Below are 21,368 nucleotides of genomic sequence, written 5' to 3'. Positions count from 1 at the left end.
TATCACCAGGCCAACTAAAAAATGCCCACATGAGATTAAAGTAACTGAACTACTGAGTTTGCCTAAACGGTACCCGGTGTCTGCAAACTTCATTTAATCCCTGGAGCGGGAAGTGAGTCTCGGAGGGTCCTTACCTGCAAGCCTGCTCACAGGTCCGCACCTCCGGGAAGTGGGCGCACGCTTGGCAGGCTCGCGCTGTGCGCTCACGGCGGCTCCTCACCACCAGGCGGCGCCGGGACGCGCCGGGACGCGGGGCGCGCGGCGCTCTCCCAACATGCCTCGCGCCCGCCGACCCGGAAGTGGTCGCCGGTGCCCGGCCGGCTGGCCGCTTAGACAAGAGCCGGGTTGCGAAGCGCAGGCGCCCGGCGGCTCCAGCCTGGCGAGGGCCCCTCTGAGGCTGCGGAGGAGGTGCCGCTGCGTTCACTGCAGGTGGGACTCAGCGGGGCGGGGCGCAGCGCGAGCCGTTCCCGGGCGCCCCGGTCCTCGGCGTCCGTGAGTGTTCGGTGGGCCCACGGCCCTGCCCACCCTCTGAGGCCGCGGGCCGCCGCCCGGGCACCATGAAGGCCGCAGGGTTTTCCTCGAGGGCCGCGCCCCGGCCGGAGGGGGCTGCGGCGAGGCCGAGCCGCCGAGCCGCTCCTGTCGCCGGGCCCTGCCTGTAGGACGTCGGGGCCCGCCGCCCGGCTCTCGTGTCCGCGCCGCAGTCGGCGCCCCATCGCCGGCTCTGACATGGAGGAGGGGGGAGCTGGTCTGGGAAGCCCCCTCCCGCTCGCCATGAAGGCAGAGACCGCGACCGCGGCGCAGGAGCCCCCGGCCGGGCCCAGCCTTAGTCACCTGCTGAGTAGCCGGAAGCTGGTGGCCCTGGGGGCCGTGCTCGGCTGGCTCCTGGTCATCCATCTCCTGGTCAACGTGTGGCTCCTGTGCCTTCTGTCTGCGCTGCTGCTGGTGCTGGGAGGATGGCTGGGCTCCGACGCCATCGTGGGGCCTTCGGGTCGGCTGCACCTGGAGCGCTTCATCCCCATGGCCGTCTGCCCCCCAAACCCCGAGGCCGAGAGGCAGCTGGAGCAGGAGATCGACCGCACCATCCGGATGGTCATGCGGGACTTCGTGTCGTCCTGGTATCGCACGGTGAGCCAGGAGCCCGCCTTCGAGGAGGAAATGGAGGCAGCCATGCGAGGGTTGGTCCAGGAGCTCCGGAGGAGGATGGCCAGGGTGGACAGACATGCTCTTGCCCAGAGGGTTCTGACTCTCTGTGGTTGTCACCTGCAGAGCTATCTTCAGGCAAAGGAGGCCACGGCAGGGAAGCAGAGTGGCACAGGTGAGCCCTCCCAGCTCTGGGAAGCTTACTGCCAGGCCACCGCCCCACATCCCGCAGTACAGAGTCCCAGGGCTGAGGTCGCCTACACACGTGGCATCGTGAACGTGTTGCTTCGAGGCCTAGTGCCAAAGCCCCACTTGGAGACCCGGACCGGCCGCCATGTAGTGGTGGAACTCATTACTTGCAATGTCATCTTACCGCTGATCGGCAAGCTCTCAGACCCGGACTGGATCCACCTTGTGCTAGTGGGCATCTTTTCCAAGGCCAGAACTGGCCCAGCAGCAGTGGGTAAGCCACTCTGCCCAGCCAGCGCCCTGGAACAGCCCTCAGTGCCCACATCTCTGCCACTGATTGTGGAGGTCCAGAGTCTAGCAGATGCGAGAGCCCCTTCTCCAGCCCCAGTGCTCCTAGACTGTAGTGAGCCTTCACACCCCTCCCCAGAAGTTGAAGAAGGCCACGAAGCCCTGGAGGGAGATTTGGGGGGAGTGCTAGAAGAGAGAGAAGTAGGAAACAACTCTTCTCACTTCCTGCAGCCTCTGTTCTTGTCCGAAGACGCAGAGCTGGAGTCTCCGTTGTCTGAACTGGGCAAAGAAGCCATCATGCTCATGAACCCAGGCAACTTCCTCTCTGCCAGGATTCAGGACTCCTTGTGTGCCCTAGGGGGTTCCCAGTCTCTGGAGTCTAAGGATGATGAGGGATCCGAAGGGATTGAAGGAGCAGAGGCTGAGGAGGGTCCAGGAACAGAAACAGAGACCGGCCTGCTTGTCTCCATGCTGAATTCCTGCCCAGAGATCCACATTGACACAGCAGACAAGGAAGTAGAGCAGGGAGATGTCACCTCTCTTACAACTTTGCTGGCCAGTCCGGAAAGGATGTGTCCCCCACGACCCTCGTGCTTAGAGAAAGATCTCACCAACGGTGTGAGCTCCCTAGATCCTGGTCTCCCACAGGTACTGCTCTCCTCCTCTCCACCTGGTCCCCTCAGCTCAGCCACCTTCAGCTTTGAGCCCCTGAGCAGTCCAGATGGCCCCGTTGTCATCCAGAACCTTCGTATTACCGGCACCATTACTGCTCGAGAGCACAGCGGCACCGGATTCCACCCATACACGCTCTACACGGTGAAGGTAACGGGGTTAGAACTGTGGTCGTCCACTCTGGTCTGGGAATGAGTCGGAAAGCAGAGTCAGTGAAGCTAGTGTTTTGAGGGGGAGAGGCTACTCTTACTTAGTTTGCTATGGTTAATTCAGCCAGCGTCTGTATGTGAATGGTCTGAAGCTCGTTTGTGAAGCAGAGTAGGCCTCTCTCTGATACCCTCACAAACAATCCTAGAATCTTGCTATACCGAGAGTCGTATTTTTCAGTGGTTCCCAATGGATACAGTCTTGTCCAGAGATTCTTTCCAAACTTCTTCCCTGCTAATTTCTTTCTTTTTTTAAGTACTAGTATCTTTAATACTTTTTGTTTTAGGAAGGAAGGTTATTTACCTATATATACCTCAAAAGGTAGCAAGTTTTTCATTCCTAGAGATGTTTAAGAGCAGTAGTAGGAACTGCTTGGCAGAAACGATGTGAAGGGGGTTCAAGGATCAGGTGTCTGGTTCCATTAGAGCAGCAGCTCCCTAAAGCTGGTTTTGGGACAGGCTGCCTCCAGGTCAACTGGAGAGTTGTATTTTTAAAAAAATACGAATCTTGGGGCCCATTCTTGGGAAATTCGCATTCAGAATCCGTCAGCGCCTATCAGAATCCGTGTTCTGACAGCAGAGTCTGCAGCCCAAGTGATTTTTTTTGTTGTTGTTAAATTTTTATTTATTTATTTATTTATGGCTGCGTTGGGTCTTCGTTTCTGCGCGAGGGCTTTCTCTTGTTGCGGCAAGTGGGGGCCACTCTTCATCGCGGTGCGCGGGCCTCTTACTATCGTGGCCTCTCTTGTTGCGGAGCACAGGCTCCAGACGCGCAGGCTCAGTAATTGTGGCTCACGGGCCTAGTTGCTCCGCGGCATGTGTGATCTTCCCAGACCAGGGCTCGAACCCGTGTCCCCTGCATTGGCAGGCAGATTCTCAACCACTGCGCCACCAGGGAAGCCCAGCCCAAGTGATTTTGAGGTGCAGCCAAGCTTGGGACCGTATCAGTATCAAATAGTGTCCCTCCAGGAGCAGACTGTTCCACAGAGAGCATCATAACTCCCAGGTGCTCCAAGTCTGAGAGTTCTAACCTGAATTCCACATGCATGTCTTATCTAGACCCTTCCTTCTCAGTACTGGTCTCAGGGACTACTTTGCTCATTTCAGCTCATAAGGAATACCTCTCTCTGCCTCTAGAAAAATTTTAAACACCAGCCTCAAGTCCCACCAACAAGGAGATCGTTTCTTCCATCACTTGCCCACAGTATAATACCTTAACCAAACAATAACAGTAACCTACTCTTAATGAGAACAAGCACATATATTGTTCTTCCACAGAATTTAATATATCTTAACTACTCTGTCAAAAAGTCTCCCCCTGTAGGTATGAAGTTGCAGCTTTCATGCTGTTCAGGGTGTTTGCTTTGGGGGAACTTTCAGCACTGTCGTCTTTTCCCACATACCAGCTCTCCAAGCCTATGAAGACAGCAGACTCTGACCCCTTAAAACATCTCCAGTCTCCACATGACTTCTCATCATACAGATGATCTGTGCTCAGGAAGAAAAATTCAGCGTCACTCCCAAGAATGATAATTAATTTGCCCAAGGCAAAACAAAAACACATGTTCCTTTAATGCATTCCAGGCAAACAAATGATTTTTGTTCATCGGCTGTTTTGGATTATTTGTTCTTCCCCAACTAATACAGATAATCACTGCTTGCGTATAATGACAAGATGGTTATCCCCTTATAACATCCAACCCCATAATTAGGGATGAAAGAGGCAGTGTCATTTTTATCAGTGTTGTACCTTCTTTTTTATACTGTGTCTTTGGGATTTGAAAATAGTTATAAGTAAAGAGAGTGTTTGCAGGGAGAGCTTTGAGATGGAAGAAGGAGTGGAGGGCAGTAAAACTCATTTTTCACTTCCTAGGCCACGTCTGTTGGGAAATGCATCTCGTTCCGTAATTCACTCAGTTTGAGTTATTCATTACAACTTAGAGCAACAGTCAGATCGAATAGGTTCAGGAACAGCATAGGAACATCTTGCTCCCTTTACCCCTACTCTGCTCTTACTGTGTGACCAGTAAGCTGATGCAGTAAACAAATTTGTTCACCCGACAGTATGAGACTGCCCTTGACAGCGAGAACAGCAGTGGCCTGCAGCAGCTGGCCTACCACACCGTGAACCGCCGTTACCGTGAGTTCCTGAATCTGCAGACCCGTCTGGAGGAGAAATCCGATCTACGAAAGTTCATCAAAAGTCAGGAGTTACCCCAGCCCCAGAATGCCTGCTTGCTGTTCACATCGAGCCACCCTGATCTGAGAGGCTGGAGGCCTGTTGGTTTGCGGGGAGGGTGGAGGGGGAGCGTGCAGCCTCAGGGATCCTGTGCTCCCCAGTTTGCTTTTGGGTGTTTTGGGTTTTAGTGCTGGACAGTGCTAATGACATCCTTTGCAAGGTGCTTCTTTGCCACCGAATGCTTTGTTCTGGGGCCCCATCTAGTTTAAGCTTAGGAAGGAAACTTGCACAGTCCACCTGTGCCTGTGAGGTGGTGTGAGGTGTTAAATTAACTTTTCCAAATTCATAGATGGATTGCCCTTAGATATTAAAATATTATCTAGGAATCCTTGCCAGCTTTCCTTGAACAACAGGCTTTTTGGTGTGCTGTTTGGTACTCGTGAGGCACAGGAACAATAAGAAAACATAAAATTTTACTCGAAAAATAAGCTAGTAAGCAGCTGCTTTGTTTTTTAAAAAAACGCCAGCGATCACTCAAACATTTTAATAAGTTTTGGCATAAATTGTGGATTTCAGTTGCACATTTTCTTTCTTAATAACGATAATTGATACTGAAAATATATGCCCAGTTCTCTACTAAGCGCTTTATACTTATTAACTCATTTAGTTCTCATAACAGTCTATAAGATAGATACTATCATTATCCCCATTTTACAGAAAAGAAACAAAGATTAAGCAAGTTGCCTAAGGTCATTATTGTAGTAGGGCTTGGAGCCAAAATTTAAACTTCCGGGCCCTTATTCATAGCCACTATAGTGTTTGGCCTCTTATACCTTAATATTATCATTAATAATGAAAGTAGGTTGTCTGTATTATATTCCTGGGGTATATTTGGAACTCCTGAAGTAAAAAAAGTCCCAAGGAAGGGAGGACCCAGGGGAGGGACTCTGAAGGGATGCGCCCCAGGCCTTGGGACCCAGCTCCCTCGCCAGCCTCGGGCCGCCTCTCAGCTCCAGCCCGCAGGTGAGGGAGCACAGATCCCCGGGAAATGCGTTCAGCAGTTCTATTTCCTTTACATACAGGATGCTTTTTATATGGAATGGCTCTTAGTGAATGTTAATGAATTAACTTTTTTTTTTAAGATGTGAAGGGTCCTAAGAAGCTCTTCCCGGATCTTCCATTTGGAAACATGGATAGTGACAGAGTGGAAGCCCGCAAGAGCCTCTTGGAATCATTCCTGAAGGTCAGCACCCTCTGCTCTCGTTCTAGCCAACGGACAGACACCCAAGCCAAGGTGGAGAGAGCTGGGGACCAGAATTTCTCTTTGAAGTCCTTCTTGTGTCTCTTGCAGCAACTCTGTGCCATTCCTGAGATCGCTAACAGTGAGGAGATGCAGGAGTTCCTTGCTCTGAACACAGATGCTCGTATTGCCTTTGTCAAGAAACCGTTCATGGTCTCCAGAATAGACAAGGTATGAGCGGGGCCGCCGTGCTCAGCCTTAGTTTCTCATCAGTGTGGAGGCGGGGGTGGGAGACGCACACCCAGCAGTAAGTGGAACACGCACTGGGATTTTCAAGACCTGTTGCCAGTACTGGTTAAGTCGTCTGCTTGCCGAACGACAGTGACAAGCAGCTGATGAGGATACGATACCCCCGCAGTCGGTGTACACGCGTCTCCCAGGGATGTCATGGCGTTTTGATTCCAGGGGATGGGTGTAAGGGTGCTTCTGCATCTCCACAGATAGGTGGGGTAGGAAGGTCTCTCCCGGAGACGAAGGTCATTCCCAGGGTCGGTCACTCAGGAAGGAGCCCTAAGACAGGACACCGAGCTGGACTTAGGTTTGTGTCGTGATTCTCTGCTGGAGAAGAGTGTGAGAGAACTGTACCTTCTTCAAGATGGTAACTCAGAACCTTTGGAGACGGTAGGAGAAGGACTTTTGAGCACCACACTGGAGCCTGTGAGCAGAGGTTGCCAACTGATTTTAACGCCTCCAGGGCAGAAGGCTGAGGTTTCTGCTTATCAAAAAATGCATATGTTTTAAGAGGTTAGAAAACACTGACTTTTGTGGCAGAAGAGGCCTCTCCCTCTTCTCATCTAGACTTCAGGGGATAAAGTGATACAGTGGAACTTCATGTGGTGGTAGTTAGGAGACATTCAGTGCTGTGAGGAAAAAACTGCGACTCAGAAAAGGATAAACGAGGTAAAATCCCCAGAGTTCCCTGCAGGTATGTTCATCCATGCTGATGTGTTCCTTCATTGATTTTTTCAACATCCGCCCCCTGCACGCCTACTTAAAGCCACGTACTGTATGCGTTGCTGATGATACAGGAGTGAACAAGACAGATATGGACCCTCGCCACAGACTACCATCCTGTGAGCCGAGAAGAGCGAGTTGTATTTTCTCAGCTACGTTATCCGCATTCACGCGGTTCTCTGTGTTCTTTCCCTGGGTTACTGTCCCCCGGTCTTTACTGTGGTCCTGCTTGACCATTTCAGCCTTGCCTCGGCTGTGCTGGCTGTGCTCGTGGAGGACTAACACGGAATAAGGTCAAGCAAGTGCCGCGCTGCTCTGAGCCAGCAGTGTTAATTAATGAGCCAGAGGCACCAAAGGAAAAGTAAATGTCTCCTTCTGTTTTGATATTTTAGGGTTTCATTTGTTTGTTCTTTTTTCTTTTTAGCAAATGTCTGTATGTCATTTTCCCATTCTGAGAAATAGAAATAATTCTTACTCTTCAGTGAGGATTGTTTCATTTCGTCCTTATGAGTAGAGAAGTTTATATCAATTCCAGATTCCTTAACTTTAACCTGAGTGATTTTTGTTATTCTTTCTCTAGTTAAAGAAGAGAAATTGTTCGAATTAACTGGAAAACCAGATTTTTTACTCTGTGTGAATTGCTCTGAGCATTTTTATATCACATATGTTTCTAGAGTGTATTTCTTATTTTGATAATCTTTTTCACTCTTCCTTTTCTCCATATATTCCTATCTATATTCCTTCCACTTAGTCACATCTTGGTGAAAGTATTATCAGTTTGGAAACGAAAAATCATTCTTCTGTATGAATACTTCCCTGGTGGGTCAGTGGTTAAGAATCCACCTGCCAATGCAGGGAACACGGGTTCGAGCCTGGGTCCGGGAAGATCCCACATGCCGCGGAGCAACTAATCCCATGTGCCACAACTACTGAGCCTGCGCTCTAGAGCCCACAAGCCACAACTACCGAACCCTCGTGCTGCAACTGCTGAAGCCTGCACGCCTAGAGCCCGTGCTCCGCGACAAGAGAAGCCACCACAATGAGAAGCCCGTGCACGGCAGCAAAGAGTAGCCCCTGCTCACCGCAACTAGAGAAAGCCCACACGCAGCAACAAAGACCCAACGCGGCCAAAAAAAAAAAAAAATCATTCTTCTGTATGAAAAGAAAAATACTGAAAATGAAAAGTATTTCACCAGCCTGTAGAACTCCCAGATTATTATTTATCCCATTGTTTTGGCTTCTTTACCATGACATTGTTTGTCTTAACTCTGTGAGGAAAAAGATTTTTATGGCCAGAGAGAAAAGGGGAGAGTTTCCACTAAGTCATTAGCTAGTGTCTGTGTGGATAGATAAGGCTCTGCTAGATAGGCCAGCCGTCTACTTGTCCTGGGTGCAGAAAGCACCTTGGTGGTTTCTGTCTGACCCTGCATCTCTGACCTCTGCAGGTGGTGGTGAGCGCTATCGTGGACACCTTGAAGACAGCATTTCCTCGCTCTGAGCCCCAGAGCCCCACAGAGGAGCTGAGTGAGGCCGAGACAGAAAGCAAGCCCCAGCCAGAAGGCAAGAAGGCTACCAAGTGAGAAACCATTCCCAGTTCTCAGGTTGATCCCCAGTTTTCAACCAAAGCCCATTCCCACTCTTAGGCCCTAGAAGAGAGGAGATGGGTCATACCTACCAGTTTTTATACAAAGCCAGACCACAGACTGAGCCTGAGATCCTGCACAGGCACACTTGCTGAATGTTTGTCTTGCCATGAGAACCCAGGGCCCAAACTAACCAGGGAATTTTGATTAGAAGGAAAATTCTGGAATATGGATATTCTCCTTTTTTATTCCCCTGGAAAATTGAGATGTTTCTCTCCCTTTAAGAATTAAGGCTTATGACTGATCTCTGTCATCGTTTCTGGAAATCTTGGCTCAGAAGTTGAGTGTACTAGCAGTAAACAGAAATGGGCTAGAATGGACACCTACAGGGCCGATTTTAGTCACTGGCTATTGCTGCTACTCTCTCCTGCACTAGGGTCCCAGGTGCTCTCTGGCAGCACTCAGAGCCAGCATGTGGAGAGGGACGGCACCACACTTCCCTTCCTGGACACTTTGTATCTGTATCTGGGCCATTACGAATGGAGAGAGAGAATGGGGGATGGGGGGTTGTAGAATGTGCGTGTGTCTGTCTGTCTGTCTTTGTGTTCATGTTTCATGGGCCAGCAATAACTCACAATTCTTAGCCTTTTTTTTTTTACTGGGCCCATATTTGAAGGGTAACCATGGTGCCTGTGCTTATAAGAACCCTATTCCTTGAAACATTGAGGTTAGCACTTGTGGTTCTTTCCCTGGTTTTATTTGGAACACAAGGGGAATAGTGGATGTGCAAAAAGGTGTGAACAACAAGGACAATCTTGGTCTGTGCCACTTGTCTGTTTAATCTTCAACAAATTTTTAACGAGTGCATAGTATGTGCTAGCCACTCTTCTAGCCTATGGGAATACAACCGTGACAGACTGGTCCTTATTTTACATTAGCAAAAGTCCTTTTGCAAACGCAGGGTAGGCATAGCTTAGTGCAAGTGTTGCACTGTATATTAAGAATTGCAAGAATATGTATTGTTTGGGGGTTTTCAGGGCTAGGTCTTTCTGACCCTGAACCATAGTAAGCTCCTAAGAATAAGTATGGGTGTTCTTGTTTTGTGGTATTAATACCTGTCATCCCTTTTGTATGGGGATCAAGACCATGAATTACATACTGTTTCTGCTCTTCGTTTCTGTACCAGGTCCAGACTGAGGTTCTCATCCAGTAAAATTGCTCCAGCACTGAATATAACTGAGGCACACGAGAAGATTCTCTATTGTCTCCGGGAAGGCAGTGTGGTAAGAAGCCCCTGGAGAATTCTTGGACTTAATGCTGGGATGCTGAACCTGCAGTTATAGGCAGCTGAGACAGTCTCCAAAATCAGGAAGGACTTAGGTGCCTTCCTAAAGGACTTAACCATCTGGATCTCTGATTTTTATTCTAGGAGTATTTTCTCAGAGTGGTTTGGAATTCCTACTAGTTCTGGGTTGGCAGGTTGGCTTCTCAAGAGCTGTGGGCTTGGAATAATGGATGAGAGAATGAGAAAGCCAGTTCCTGGAAGAAAACGCAAGTTTTTGTGGCAAGTGAGACTACAGAGGCATTGTTTTCCTTGCAATTTAGGTTAAAAAAAAAAAAACTTAGGTGGTCACAGAGTCAGTGGGTCCTCTACTCATGACACTTACAGGGAAGGAACAGCGGAACCACTAGTGCTGCCGTTGCCCTGATGCTTTCTACGTACTTCATGTGACGTGCCACTTGCTCTTTCTTCAGGAGTCAGAGATCCTCTCCATGTCTGGGATGGAATCCTTTATTGAAAAGCAGACAAAGTTACTAGAAACGCAGCCAGCAGAGGCCCCAGGAAAAGGTTCTGAACACATCTCCGAGGGATGTGTGGATGACTGCGTGTCAGATGCAGCCGTGCCGGCCCGAGACCTCAGCAACAGTGATCCCGGTAAGCGACAGACGGGAGCCAGGGCGCAGTCCGCCTGGGACCTGGGATTGTTGGGATTCGTCGCTGCAGTTTCTCGTCTGTTCAGCTGAGCAAGCCAGGTGTTAAACACTTACGTTTGAGGTACTCTGCTGGGATTCAGAGAGGAATACGACACAGTCCCAGAGCTGAGTCGAGCAGAGGAGCGTGGCACGTAAACAGGGAGTTCCAGCAAGATAAGATCCACGGTTGTAATACCATCGTTATTTATTTTTGGCATGCTTTGGCATATCTTCGGACGACTCCCTTTATTTAGAAATTTTCTTCTGTTGATGTCTGTGGTGCCACTTCCCTGGTTCTCTTTCTGCCTCTGTTGTGGCCCCACCTCAGTCCCCTTCGTTGGCTCCTCAGCCTTCCAGAGCTTTATTTTTGGCTCTCTGTTCTTACTCTGCGCATTCCTGGGTGATCTCATCTGTTGGTTGGTTTCAACCCTAACACATACGCTGGTGACGCCTCAATACTAGAGGTGTATTTCCAACTGCCTACTGGAAATCTACACTTAGTTGTACTATAGGGCAGCTGAAATACAGCATTCACAGAATGGAATTCATCTTTTCCCCTGGATCTGTTCCTTCTGGTTTACTTACTGCCGTGGCAAATGACACCACCAAGTTAGCCAAGGTAGAGCAGAGAGGAAGAGGTGAGGACACCACTCTCGCCTCGTAAGCATTTGAGGCAGGGCAGGTTTACTTCCCAGCAGTGCACATGTTTTCTGCAGAGGAAAAATTGGGAGCCCTGGATATTAGTAGGTTTGCTGAGCCAAAACTTTTTCTAAGAAGAAAGTTTTTCAAATCCCCCAAAACAAAGGCTCCCACTGAAAATAAAAGGTCACAAAATCTTGGGTTCAGAAAAGGAAAAAGGGCTGATTTCACCACTGTTTCTCAGGTGCCCACACTCACCTGACCTCTGCTCTACGGACCTCAGCTTAACTCTATGAAAAATCTCTGTTCACAGAGCTTACATCTCACTGGTTAAGTAAATGAAGTGTTATGACAGCAAAATCATCAGAGAACTCTAAGAAATTATAAATAAAATGGGATGGGTAAAATAATTCTAGCCAAATTCAAGTCTTTAAATTTTGAACATTATATCTCTAAAGGGATAATTTATGCCTGAGCCCTTCTACCAGCCCTGAGAGACTCAACATGTTCACGTGGTAGATAATTTACCACTTTCATCAAGAGGACCTGGTGCCTTGTTTGTGTTCGCTTATTTTTTACTGCTATGACTAATTGTCACCACGTGATGGCAGCTCTGGGTAAATGCTAAACCTGAGAAAATGATAGAATTGAAGAGGGTGAATAAGGAATGCTATTTTCCAAGGAACAGAACATCCCATTTTGAGCAAATGACTAGAAAGTAGACACATCAGCTCCCATGCCCCCTTGAAATACAGTGCAGAAAAAAGAAAATATATACTGAATGGGATTGAGAAGAAAGTAAGGTTCAGTTCTAGCAGATTTATCCAAATTTGAAATCATTCATGTTCTAAAGAACCCTTAAGCGAGAAGTGCTGGGGCCAGCTGGTGCAGAGAATACCCATTGGTCCTAGGCTAATAAAATGATTGTTGGTGATTAATTATAACATTAATCACAGCTGTAGCTGTGGTTACAGCTGAGATTTATTCAGGAACAGTATGTATTTCTGGGGCAGTTTCCTGGGAAGCAAATCAGAAGTGACATGGGACCCCATGAACAGGGTTAGAGAACAGTGCTTGCATCCATAAAATACATCTATTTAAGAGAGTTCAGCTCAGCCTGGGTATGAGCGTATTTGTGGTCCTTCCAGTCTTTGGAACAGGAAAGAAATGAGTAATTGTCATAGCATTTTACCAAAGGTGTAGTGTTTTTCCTACAGCCACATACTATCTCAAAATCAAACTGAAGTCTCCTGGATCCTAACCCATCAGCTCTGTGTAATGGAGATGCTTTCAAAGCAACTTTTTTATGGAGAAGTGAATCTCAGGTCTGCTGCTCACAACATTTCCTTGCTACTTTGTGGAGGCTAGTGGAATACAAGGATGGAAGGGAGTGGACCTTGCCAGTTCCCGTTAGTCACCAGTTGTGAGCACTTCCTTGGAACAAAATGTATTCAGCTTCCTGGGGGAAGTACAAAAGAAACAGAAGCTAGGGAGGTAAAATAATTATATGCAAAATCTTTTTAAAGATAAGCAATACTTACTAAGTGACTAAGGAACATAAAAGAATTGTAAAGAAATACAGAGCCTATTGCTGAACTTTGTAGAAATGAAGTAAACATCTCTTGACTTGAATACAGATAGATTACAAAAATTTAAGATGATTGATATAAAGATGGAGAAGACCCAGTGCACTGAAATGTGTTCCTCAAGTATGGGTCTCTTCTGAGTTACTCTTGATGCCATTTCATTCCCCAGGAACAGAGACAGAGTTGGCTGACACAGCCCTGGATCTGCTTCTCTTGCTGCTGATGGAACAGTGGAGCTGGCTGTGTACGGAGAACGTGCAGAAAGTTATTCATCTCATCTTTGGGACCCTGATTCAGAGGTAGGACTGCTTCACATTAGAGTCTCAGGTTGGACAGGGGTTGGATGTGATGCCTAATTCTCCACTAGAAAGGGAAAGTATAGAGTCCAGGAAACCTGTGGCCATAAGAGAAGATAAAATCTCTGTTCTAGGGGTACAGGGATGAAGAGTGCCTGGAGAGTATCACCTTGTCGTCTAAAGCGTGAATGGGTCTGCTTCTGTAAGACTTCTGGCATCAGCCACTGAATGACAGGCACCACCTGTGATCTCAGATACTTCAGCTGAACTCTTCCTCCTCTAGGATCAATTCTCCACCCAGTTTTACCCCCAGGCCCTATACCTTTCACCTTGTTACAGTGGATGTGTCTCTTAACTAACAGTGTATAGTCACTGTGACGATAAGCAATGAGAAAGACAAGGAGAAAACTGGTCAGTGCTCAAAATAAATATTATTTTCTCCAGGAGGGGTGTACATATTCACTACTGAAGAAGCACTTACTGACACAGGATGGTAAGGAATAAAAGGATACTTAGATTTAAAACTTGAATTTTATAATTCAGGCTTTGTGATCCCAACACCACTTGAATCTCCTGAAAGATTTGTACATAGATGGAGTTTTTAGCTCCTGACTTCCTAACCATGAAACTGATGCAAGCCTTGCTGAACTGAAGAAGGCCAGAGACACTGTCTCTGAACCAGACAGACACAGTAGTGCTTGAGCTTTGGCCACTCTTGCATGAGACATCCTGGCAGATCCCAGAGTAAGAAGAAGCCAAATCCTGAACTCTTCTGTTAGCATGCGGCTCATGCTAATAGGCCACTCCAAAAATACAAATAAAAACTTAAAGAATTATGTATCTATTCTGCAACAAGTAGGAAATCCATTAACAACAAGCAATTAAATTGCCCCTTCCACACTTAAAGTTACATAGGATCAGGGAGTCTTAGTAAGGTTTCATCGTTAGGAAACTAAGTGAAAGAAAAGGATGCACGTTTATATTTGCTGAGTGTTTATCAATTCCAGCACCTGACCTCTGTTGACGTATATTTTCTTACAGCAACCAAGTGAGGTAGGTAGCCCCATTTCACAGAATAAGAAAGTAGAGCTTGGCAAGGTCGGCCAGCATACCCAAGGCCATAGTTAATGACATAGTGGAATTTGAAACTGGATGTGCACAACTTCAAAGCCAATGTGCTTCTTCCTATGTATCGCAGCCTGAAGACCAGTCTCCGTGTGAAGCCCACGTATAAAATGCGGACTGGTCTCTGCCTCGCTTTCACCCTTGTCCCTCCTCCATACTCAGTTCTGCCTCAAGGCTGCTTTTTCTGAAAAGCAAATACGAACATATATCCTGCACTTAATATCCATCAGGATGCTCTGTTGCCTACAAGAGTGATTTTTCCAACATGCTTTCCAGAGTTTTAGGGTTCCACAGAGGCACTTCAGAAGCCAACTTGGAAGCCAGGGGGAAAACCGAGTGGACCATTTTGATCAGTTTAATAGACTGGGGGTCTAGGTAAGGTTTTGTTTGAAAAAGGGCTCCACTGTGTTTAAAATATATATTCATTTATTATGGTAAAATGCCACCTCCTTTCTTAGGTGATCGGGCCCCAGCCTTGTCTCCAGCTCTCCCCGTGCGCGCCGTCCCCCGCGGCCTCAGCGCTCTGTGGGCGCTTTTCCTTCAGGCCTCTCTTCGTCCTCTTGTCTCTGCCTCATTGTCTTCTTCACTCGTTCTTTTCCTGCTCTCTCCCTGTGTCCTAAACTTCCCCTCTTCTTGTCTGCTTGGCCTACTGCTAAATATTTTTCAAAAACCAACATTCAACGTCATTTATTCTGTGAAACTTTTTATGGCATCCTCTCCCATTTTTCCCTGGATCTAAGGAGTCTTCTTCTCTAATCTCAAAGTTTTGATAATAATACTTAACACAGTGTATTAGAGAAATGGTCTACTTTCCCAAAACCAGTGATTCATCCAGCGTGTCAGTTTTCCCCCAGGGTATTTGGTGACATCTGGAAATACTTTTGGTTGTCACAACTGGGGAGGGAGGCAGGCTGTGGCTAGAGGCCACGGATGCTGCAGAGCGCCCTCTCCGCCCCAGACAGCAACGAGTTATCCTGCCCCAAATAGGATGCATCTACGCCCTCAGTAGTGCAGAGGCTGAGAAACCCTGCCCTAGACCAGTGGTTCTTTAAGGGCCAGAACTGGCTTATGTCCCCAGCAGCTTCCACAGGGCCTGGGACATAGAAGATGCTCATTAAAGATTGGACAAAAGAATAAACATTTCCCTTCTCAATACCTTTACACTGGAAAGTAGAGTCTTCGTATGTTTTGTTCAGTCACGTGTGAATGTTGCTGATTGAGGCTTCATTTCTCTTCCTTTGTTAGGCTTACCTTTGCTCACCTTCCCCCAAAATGGGAACATCCTAAACGAGCTAGTGTGTCGTCGTTGACTCCCCACCTCCTGAAGTCATTTACATGATAAATTGGTTTCAGAACACAAGAAATTATTCAGTAGTAACAGAAAAGTACAGATGAATCTGGAGAAATTCAAAAAGGAGTGAGATTCATATATAAAAAAGGTAGGAAGGTTACCTGAAGTTTGAATAACTCAGAATATTAAAGAGCTTGGGCCAGAAAGAAGAGAGAAGTGTATTTGGGGAATAACAGGAAGGTCATTGAAGAGATGGTATTTTATGTAGCTAGGGAGCTTTAATACAGGAATTAAATCCAGGGGAATTGCAGGCTGTGAGAATTCCAAGCCGGGTTGCATTACCTCAGTGGGCGATGATCATAAATTGTCTCGTGATAGGGAGGAGACAGTAAGGTGGAGGGTGGGTTGTGAAGTAAATAGATGGTGCTCTCTAGTGTAAGCTGTTTCTTGACCTGACTGTAGACATGTGTAAGCCTGCATTGTGGCAAACATCCCACTTTACCTTAAAATACTCCTCTCTCTCTCCAGCTGGGTGATTGTTTTGGTCTTATTCCTTTATTCACTGAAAAAATATTAAGAGCTGGTCAGTATAAGACATGGTGCCTACTTTTACATATTTTACGGTTTAGCGGGGGTGAGAACTGAGGGCCTTATCCATGATCACAAAGTGAATGCTTGGTGAGGGTAGAAATCAAACCCAGGTCTTCCAAAGCCCAAGTTCTTATCCACTTCAGTGTACTGCGACTCTGCTGTCTTTAATCTCTCTGAGCTTCGGAATAGTAATGATGTCTATCAGTAGGTATCTAGGTGCATAGAACATGTCCAGTAAATGTTAGGTCTTCATGTTTGCGCTTCAGGAAAAGGAAAGAAGGGTAAAGTGCATTCTGTTTCTGATTCCTCCAGCTAGTGGCCCCAGATTCTGCCCCCTGTTCCGGAGGCCCACCCGGATCAGTCTCCTGCTGCAGCATGCATGCGCTGCTCCTACTCTGCCTGTCTCTGCGACTGCACCCAACCCCTGTTCTTCTACACAGGGCCGCGTGTGAGGCCTTTCGAGGTGACTTTATGCCAGTGGGCTCATTTGCGAAGGCGACAACCAGAACCTCCCCGCTTCTGACAGCAGGCGGCAGGCCACCTGGTCTCCCTGCAGCACAGACAAGCACAGGTTCGGTACAGGGTGCGGCACTGTTCTCCAGGTTTACTGGTGCTGCTGGAATCAAGTTGCACCTTTCCTCACGAGAAGAACTTGGAGTCAGGCTAAGTTCCTCCCCTTTCCGTCCCCATACCCTGACAGTTCCACTGGAACCACACCTGGTTAGCTGGGTAGATGGCTGTCTGGTGAATGTAGCTCCTGCCATAAACAAAATCAGGGAGAGGGCTTGTGGCTGAATTTCCCTTGACTTTCTTCTCTTTTCACTTTTTTTTTAATTGGGTGGCATCTTTTTTTGTTGTTAAAGGGAGAAAATTCTGAATGTTTATAGTGAACTTGAATGAAGCCAAAATGAATACTGTGCAAGAAAAGAATTTTGTGGCTAGTTACTTTTGGAAAACTCTCTGTAACTGTGGTCTGTTAACCTCTGTTCATCCTAGGTACTTCCAAGTGATGACATTTTGTACTTGTTGAGTTGCCCCGTATTTCTTCCTGTCAGAAAGTTCTTATATCTAATAAAACTTTATTCTTAAGCCCATTTTGTTTTGTATGAGCTGCAACAGAAATAGGAACACAGCTGTTGACACCCTCCTTGCCCTGAGCCTCTACAAACTAGAATTAAATGAAGTCTCACTCTTCCCTGTTCAAGGCCTTTCACCTTTCTCTATAAATCATTACTCCCAGCTTTTTTAATGATATACTTGGCCATCTTCTCAACTATCTTGTGTTGGGTTCACATTGTTCTTGAAGCTTCCTTAAGATAGCAGTCAAGAAGTCATGGACATCGGAGAAGGAATCCCAGTGCCCACCCCGCAGAGGCTCAGAGGATCTGATGCCTGTGGCCCATGGTCTATACCAGCAAGTTCCATGTGCATGGTACACATGGAAAAGACAGGGCTTAGTTCAGGGTTCAGAGTGTAGACATTAATAGTCTTACCAGCTTCAGGATTTACCATCCGGCAAACTTTTGTTGAGAGTTTACTTTGTGCAGACACTGTGCTGAACACTACGAGCATATCATTGAATGCCCTTAAAAGCCGTGTGAAAGACCTATTATGATCCCCACCTCAAAGATGCAAAGGCTTATAAAGAATTGTGGTTATTCATTCAAGATCACAGAGCTAATAAGTATACTACAGGCACAATCTGAACCCAGGTTTGTCTGATGTTCAGCTACGGTGACTGTCTCTCAGGATCAGATGTTTGCCCTATGATTTGAAAGGGTAAAAGCCAGCCCAAAAGTCTTTGGTTCAAAGCAGTATACATTCCCCAGGAGGAGACTGCCAGTCAGTTTGTAAAACAAAAACTGCATTTCCAGGTACGCGCACTCACATACAACACAGTACTCTGCAGCAGCCTGAAGTCGGCCCATGTTACTTGTCCCCTGGACAGCTCGCATTTTTATTTTTAAAAAGAGGTTCATGCAGTGCTACATTCTTGGGCTTTATTTGCTTTGGTAAGCAAATACGCTGGAACGTGATACCTCCCCACAGCCGCGGGCACCTCCTGCTCCGCCTGTCCTTACTACCCCAGAGAGGTGTGGCTGGTCCCAGCCAGGTCAGTGCTGACCTCTCCAAGACTGTCCCCGTGACTGCTGCTCAGGAGGCAGCATGTCTGTTCTCTCCCTGAAGCCACTTGTGTCTGAGCCATATCCTTTTGCAGAATACTCGGATTCTCTTTCTTTAAGTTCTAAAGAGAAGGAGAGTTGGTGTTGATGCCACAGGTAGCTACCACCACTTCTCTGGTTATCCTGAACACACTGCCATGCCTGATGGCATCTAGACTTAGACGCATCTCCTTTTAAAAATGTCGTCATTTTCCAACCTCCAGCATTATCATCTCCAAGAAGATAAGTTAATTTCTTCTGCTTCCAGCTTTCCTTATTCTCCTTGCTCCCTTAAAAGACCTGCATGCATAACTACCTGCCTGGGACAACAGGGACTGCTGCCAGATCAGAAGCATGCACTCTCTCACTTTTTCCCTCTCCTGCACAGGCTCAATCTCTCTCTCTCTCTCCCTCTCTCCCCTCCCCTCCTCCCGCCTCCTTCTCTATCTCTGGCCTGCAAGGGAAAAAAAAGAGAGAGAGTAAATTCAACCTTCTGACCCCTCGTTCCACGCCAAGGTTGGAAGAGTTCTGATTTGAGACAGGCTCCATAAATCTCCCTTGATTGTTGGTGGTGTGGAGGGAGAGGGGGCAGGGAGCTGAAGAGAGTTAGATGCCCAAAAAAGGCATCGTTAAGTCAAAGGGAAGTCTTGCACACATGCGCGCCTGACCTCGTGTGTCAGCTTCTGTGCTGGGAACATCCAATTATGTAAGAAGGAGCACTCCTTATTTGGAGTTAGAGTCTAAGGGAGGGGAGAGGAGTGGGGGTAGCAGTCTAAGCCAAGGAGTGAGTCCAGCTTGTGTAGACTGCTCATGTCCGAAAACAGCAGAAACTGACAGTATCCCTGCAGGCATGAGAATCAGGTTTAGGGAACCGGACACGGACTCAGACATTGACTGGGTTGGAGGGAAAGAGGAGAGATGTACTGTGCTCCATTGATGGTAGAAGGTTTGGGGCAGGAAGACCCAGCCAAGGTGAGGGGTGAGATTATTACGGAGTCCTGATGTAGAGTGAAGGAATGAGAAGAAGCTGGCCCGGTTCCCCGCCTGGATGCCAAGAGCAGAGCCACGATAAAAATACGAGCCAGGCCAGCAGCAGAGAACACGAGTGCCACGTCCTGTGGCGCTGCCCTCCCCGTGGCCCCGAAGATGGCATCAGGCTCTGTGTCAAAAGGACAGCAGACACATTCCTGGCATCTGTGTCAGGATTTCTCAAAGAGTGAGTGTGGGTGAGTGAGCATGTGTGTGTGTTGAGGGCACGTGGGATTGGAGTAGCATGGCAGAAGAGTTGGGAAAAAAGAGAAAGTTCTGTGATCTGTGGGCATAGGAGAGTAGAAAAGTACGTGAAGTCAGGAAGCAGATAGAGAGGAAGAAGAAAAAAAAGAATATGTCAGGTTAAGTTGTTCAGCCAGCAGTGGGTCCAGGAGAAAATTCAATGGCAAGCTCTGGACCTTGTGCCAGGCCGTGGAATCGCTGTCTTAGAAGGGAGGTCTCTACAAACCGTCTCCCAGGAAAGGTCAGGAGAAGGTTTATGGACAGTGTATGGGACCATCGGAGAGCGCTGTGTTCGCAGGTGGGAACATTCATTTTCCTTAAGGGCAATTATGAGTGGATGACCGTGAGCTCTTCTGCCTCTGCCATTCTCTTCGATCACTCCAGAATCTGAGGTGTTCTCTAAGTGGAGTCCGTTCAAGGGCCTCTTTCTCGGTGGGCATGTCTAAGTAGCAGATAGATAAATGGTCTTTCTGACGATGGTTATATCTTACGGGAAGCTCCGGGCCCACCACTAAAAGGTCATGAGCAATTACACCAGAAAAGGAATTGACATTTATTAAATACTAACTAGATCAGGTAAGCAGCTGTGTACTTTATATACTAAGGTGCAGTTCAATTCTGTGAGGTACACATGTATTTTATAAGTGAGGAAAATGATATTCAGATTAAATAAGCTTCCCAGAATCACAGAGCTAGTAAGGGCCACATCTAAGATTCCACTTAAGTCATCCTGGCCTGCAAGCCTGTGCCCTTCCTACCACTGCATACGGGCCTCCCCACTGAGCAAGCTTTCTCACGAAGCAGTGGCCACTAGAATTGGCCTCACCTGAAAGTCCCTGTGCACTACTTCCATCTAATCTTTCTTACTTTCCATCTAACTGGCCTCAGAGACACATGTATTTGATGGTAGCATATAAATTCATTTCCACCTGTATTCTTAAAGCACTTCCGGATCAGAAATTATATAGTCTCCCTTTGGTATCTCTATTCTACATCCTATTCCCAGTCAGAAAAAGATTCTCAGAGTTACGATTCAGAGTTTCTCAGGAAACATGGATTATGGTTTCTTCCTTTGCTCCATAAATTTCTCTTTCAATTCAGCTCTGGTGCCTTGTGGTGTCTTACACCTGATCTCTTTCTTTGCATAGCTTTTGTAGAAAAATGCATACTTTTGCAAGAGTCCCAGATACAAAATTATCTCAAACTAAGTCTTCCAGTTTTCCTGTCCGATTATCTCCTGGCCCTCTAGTTCTAGCCCTGGGCTGGTTTTAAGGGGCTGAAATCTATGTTCTGCAGCAGTGCCTTTGTTCAGGTTGTATTGTGCTTCCTGGGGAAGAGGAACACTACTTGTCCCGTGCCTCTTCCACTAGACCTTGAAAAAGGGAAGCTCTTGACTTCCGTAGACTGGGTCAGGATGGGCCCCAACAGTCTCCAATTGTATGAGTGACCTCACTGTCGTATTTCTTAGGGGTCTCTTATTCTACTCCCATCTTAGGATAAAGGCATCATGCCTTTCTTATCGTGTACTGATAGTTTCTACTTGAATACATCTTTAAAGTTGTAACAGGTAGGTGTGCATTTGCACTTCTGTGTGTGGTGCATGCTCTTAAAATCTCATAGTCTCAAAGGTACAGAAGTGGTAGCAGTTAAGAAAAAAACAGAATATCATCGATGTATTTAAGCTTTAAAACCTTTTTTCCAAGTCAGGTTATTGGTATCTCTTGCCTGTCTAACTACAGAGAGGAACCTAAGACACTTTTTGAGGACAGTTTCAGACTGTAAGCATCTTGTGGGCAGGGACTCTGTCTTACTCACCATTCTGTTATAGGCACTTAGCTGCGCATATGGAAGGCACTTAGTATTTGTCAGATGAATGAACATCACATGCCCTTCCAGTTGAATCGGTCCCTCTCCTCGTCAC

At 47.2% G+C, this 21,368-nt stretch overlaps 1 protein-coding gene and 1 long non-coding RNA gene across 19 annotated transcripts in view; one reads left to right on the top strand and one right to left on the bottom strand.

Moving 5' to 3' along the window:
• The window catches only part of LOC309606252, a 371,740-nt gene extending 371,483 nt beyond the window's left edge, over positions 1 to 257 (bottom strand). Inside the window, exon 1 of one of the 2 annotated variants that reach the window (XR_014231716.1) lies at positions 135 to 257. This is a non-coding gene — a long non-coding RNA (uncharacterized lncRNA). The remainder of the gene's footprint in view (positions 1 to 134) is intronic. The other variant, XR_014231717.1, reaches the window with a different exon arrangement.
• Positions 258 to 320: 63 nt separating this feature from the next.
• The window catches only part of SNX19 (sorting nexin 19), a 54,152-nt gene continuing 33,104 nt past the window's right edge, over positions 321 to 21,368 (top strand). For 6 of the 17 annotated variants that reach the window (XM_082343078.1, XM_082343077.1, XM_082343079.1 and 3 more), the window contains exons 1-8: positions 325 to 2,439; positions 4,560 to 4,698; positions 5,817 to 5,917; positions 6,026 to 6,145; positions 8,374 to 8,504; positions 9,698 to 9,794; positions 10,267 to 10,447; positions 12,880 to 13,009. In XM_082343078.1, the coding sequence (XP_082199204.1) occupies positions 727 to 2,439; positions 4,560 to 4,698; positions 5,817 to 5,917; positions 6,026 to 6,145; positions 8,374 to 8,504; positions 9,698 to 9,794; positions 10,267 to 10,447; positions 12,880 to 13,009 (2,612 nt within the window). In that variant the 5' untranslated portion in view covers positions 325 to 726. Of the gene's footprint in view, positions 2,440 to 4,559; positions 4,699 to 5,816; positions 5,918 to 6,025; positions 6,146 to 8,373; positions 8,505 to 9,697; positions 9,795 to 10,266; positions 10,448 to 12,879; positions 13,010 to 13,140; positions 13,453 to 15,376; positions 16,303 to 16,325; positions 16,429 to 16,453; positions 17,103 to 21,368 lie in introns of those variants that run through there. The other 11 variants (XR_014231711.1, XR_014231712.1, XR_014231713.1 and 8 more) reach the window with 7 other exon arrangements.

This window comes from Balaenoptera borealis (genome assembly GCF_965194805.1).
Source record: "Balaenoptera borealis genome assembly, chromosome: 11".
Classification (NCBI taxonomy): Eukaryota; Metazoa; Chordata; class Mammalia; order Artiodactyla; family Balaenopteridae; genus Balaenoptera; species Balaenoptera borealis.
This window is presented reverse-complemented; position numbering and strand designations above follow the sequence as displayed.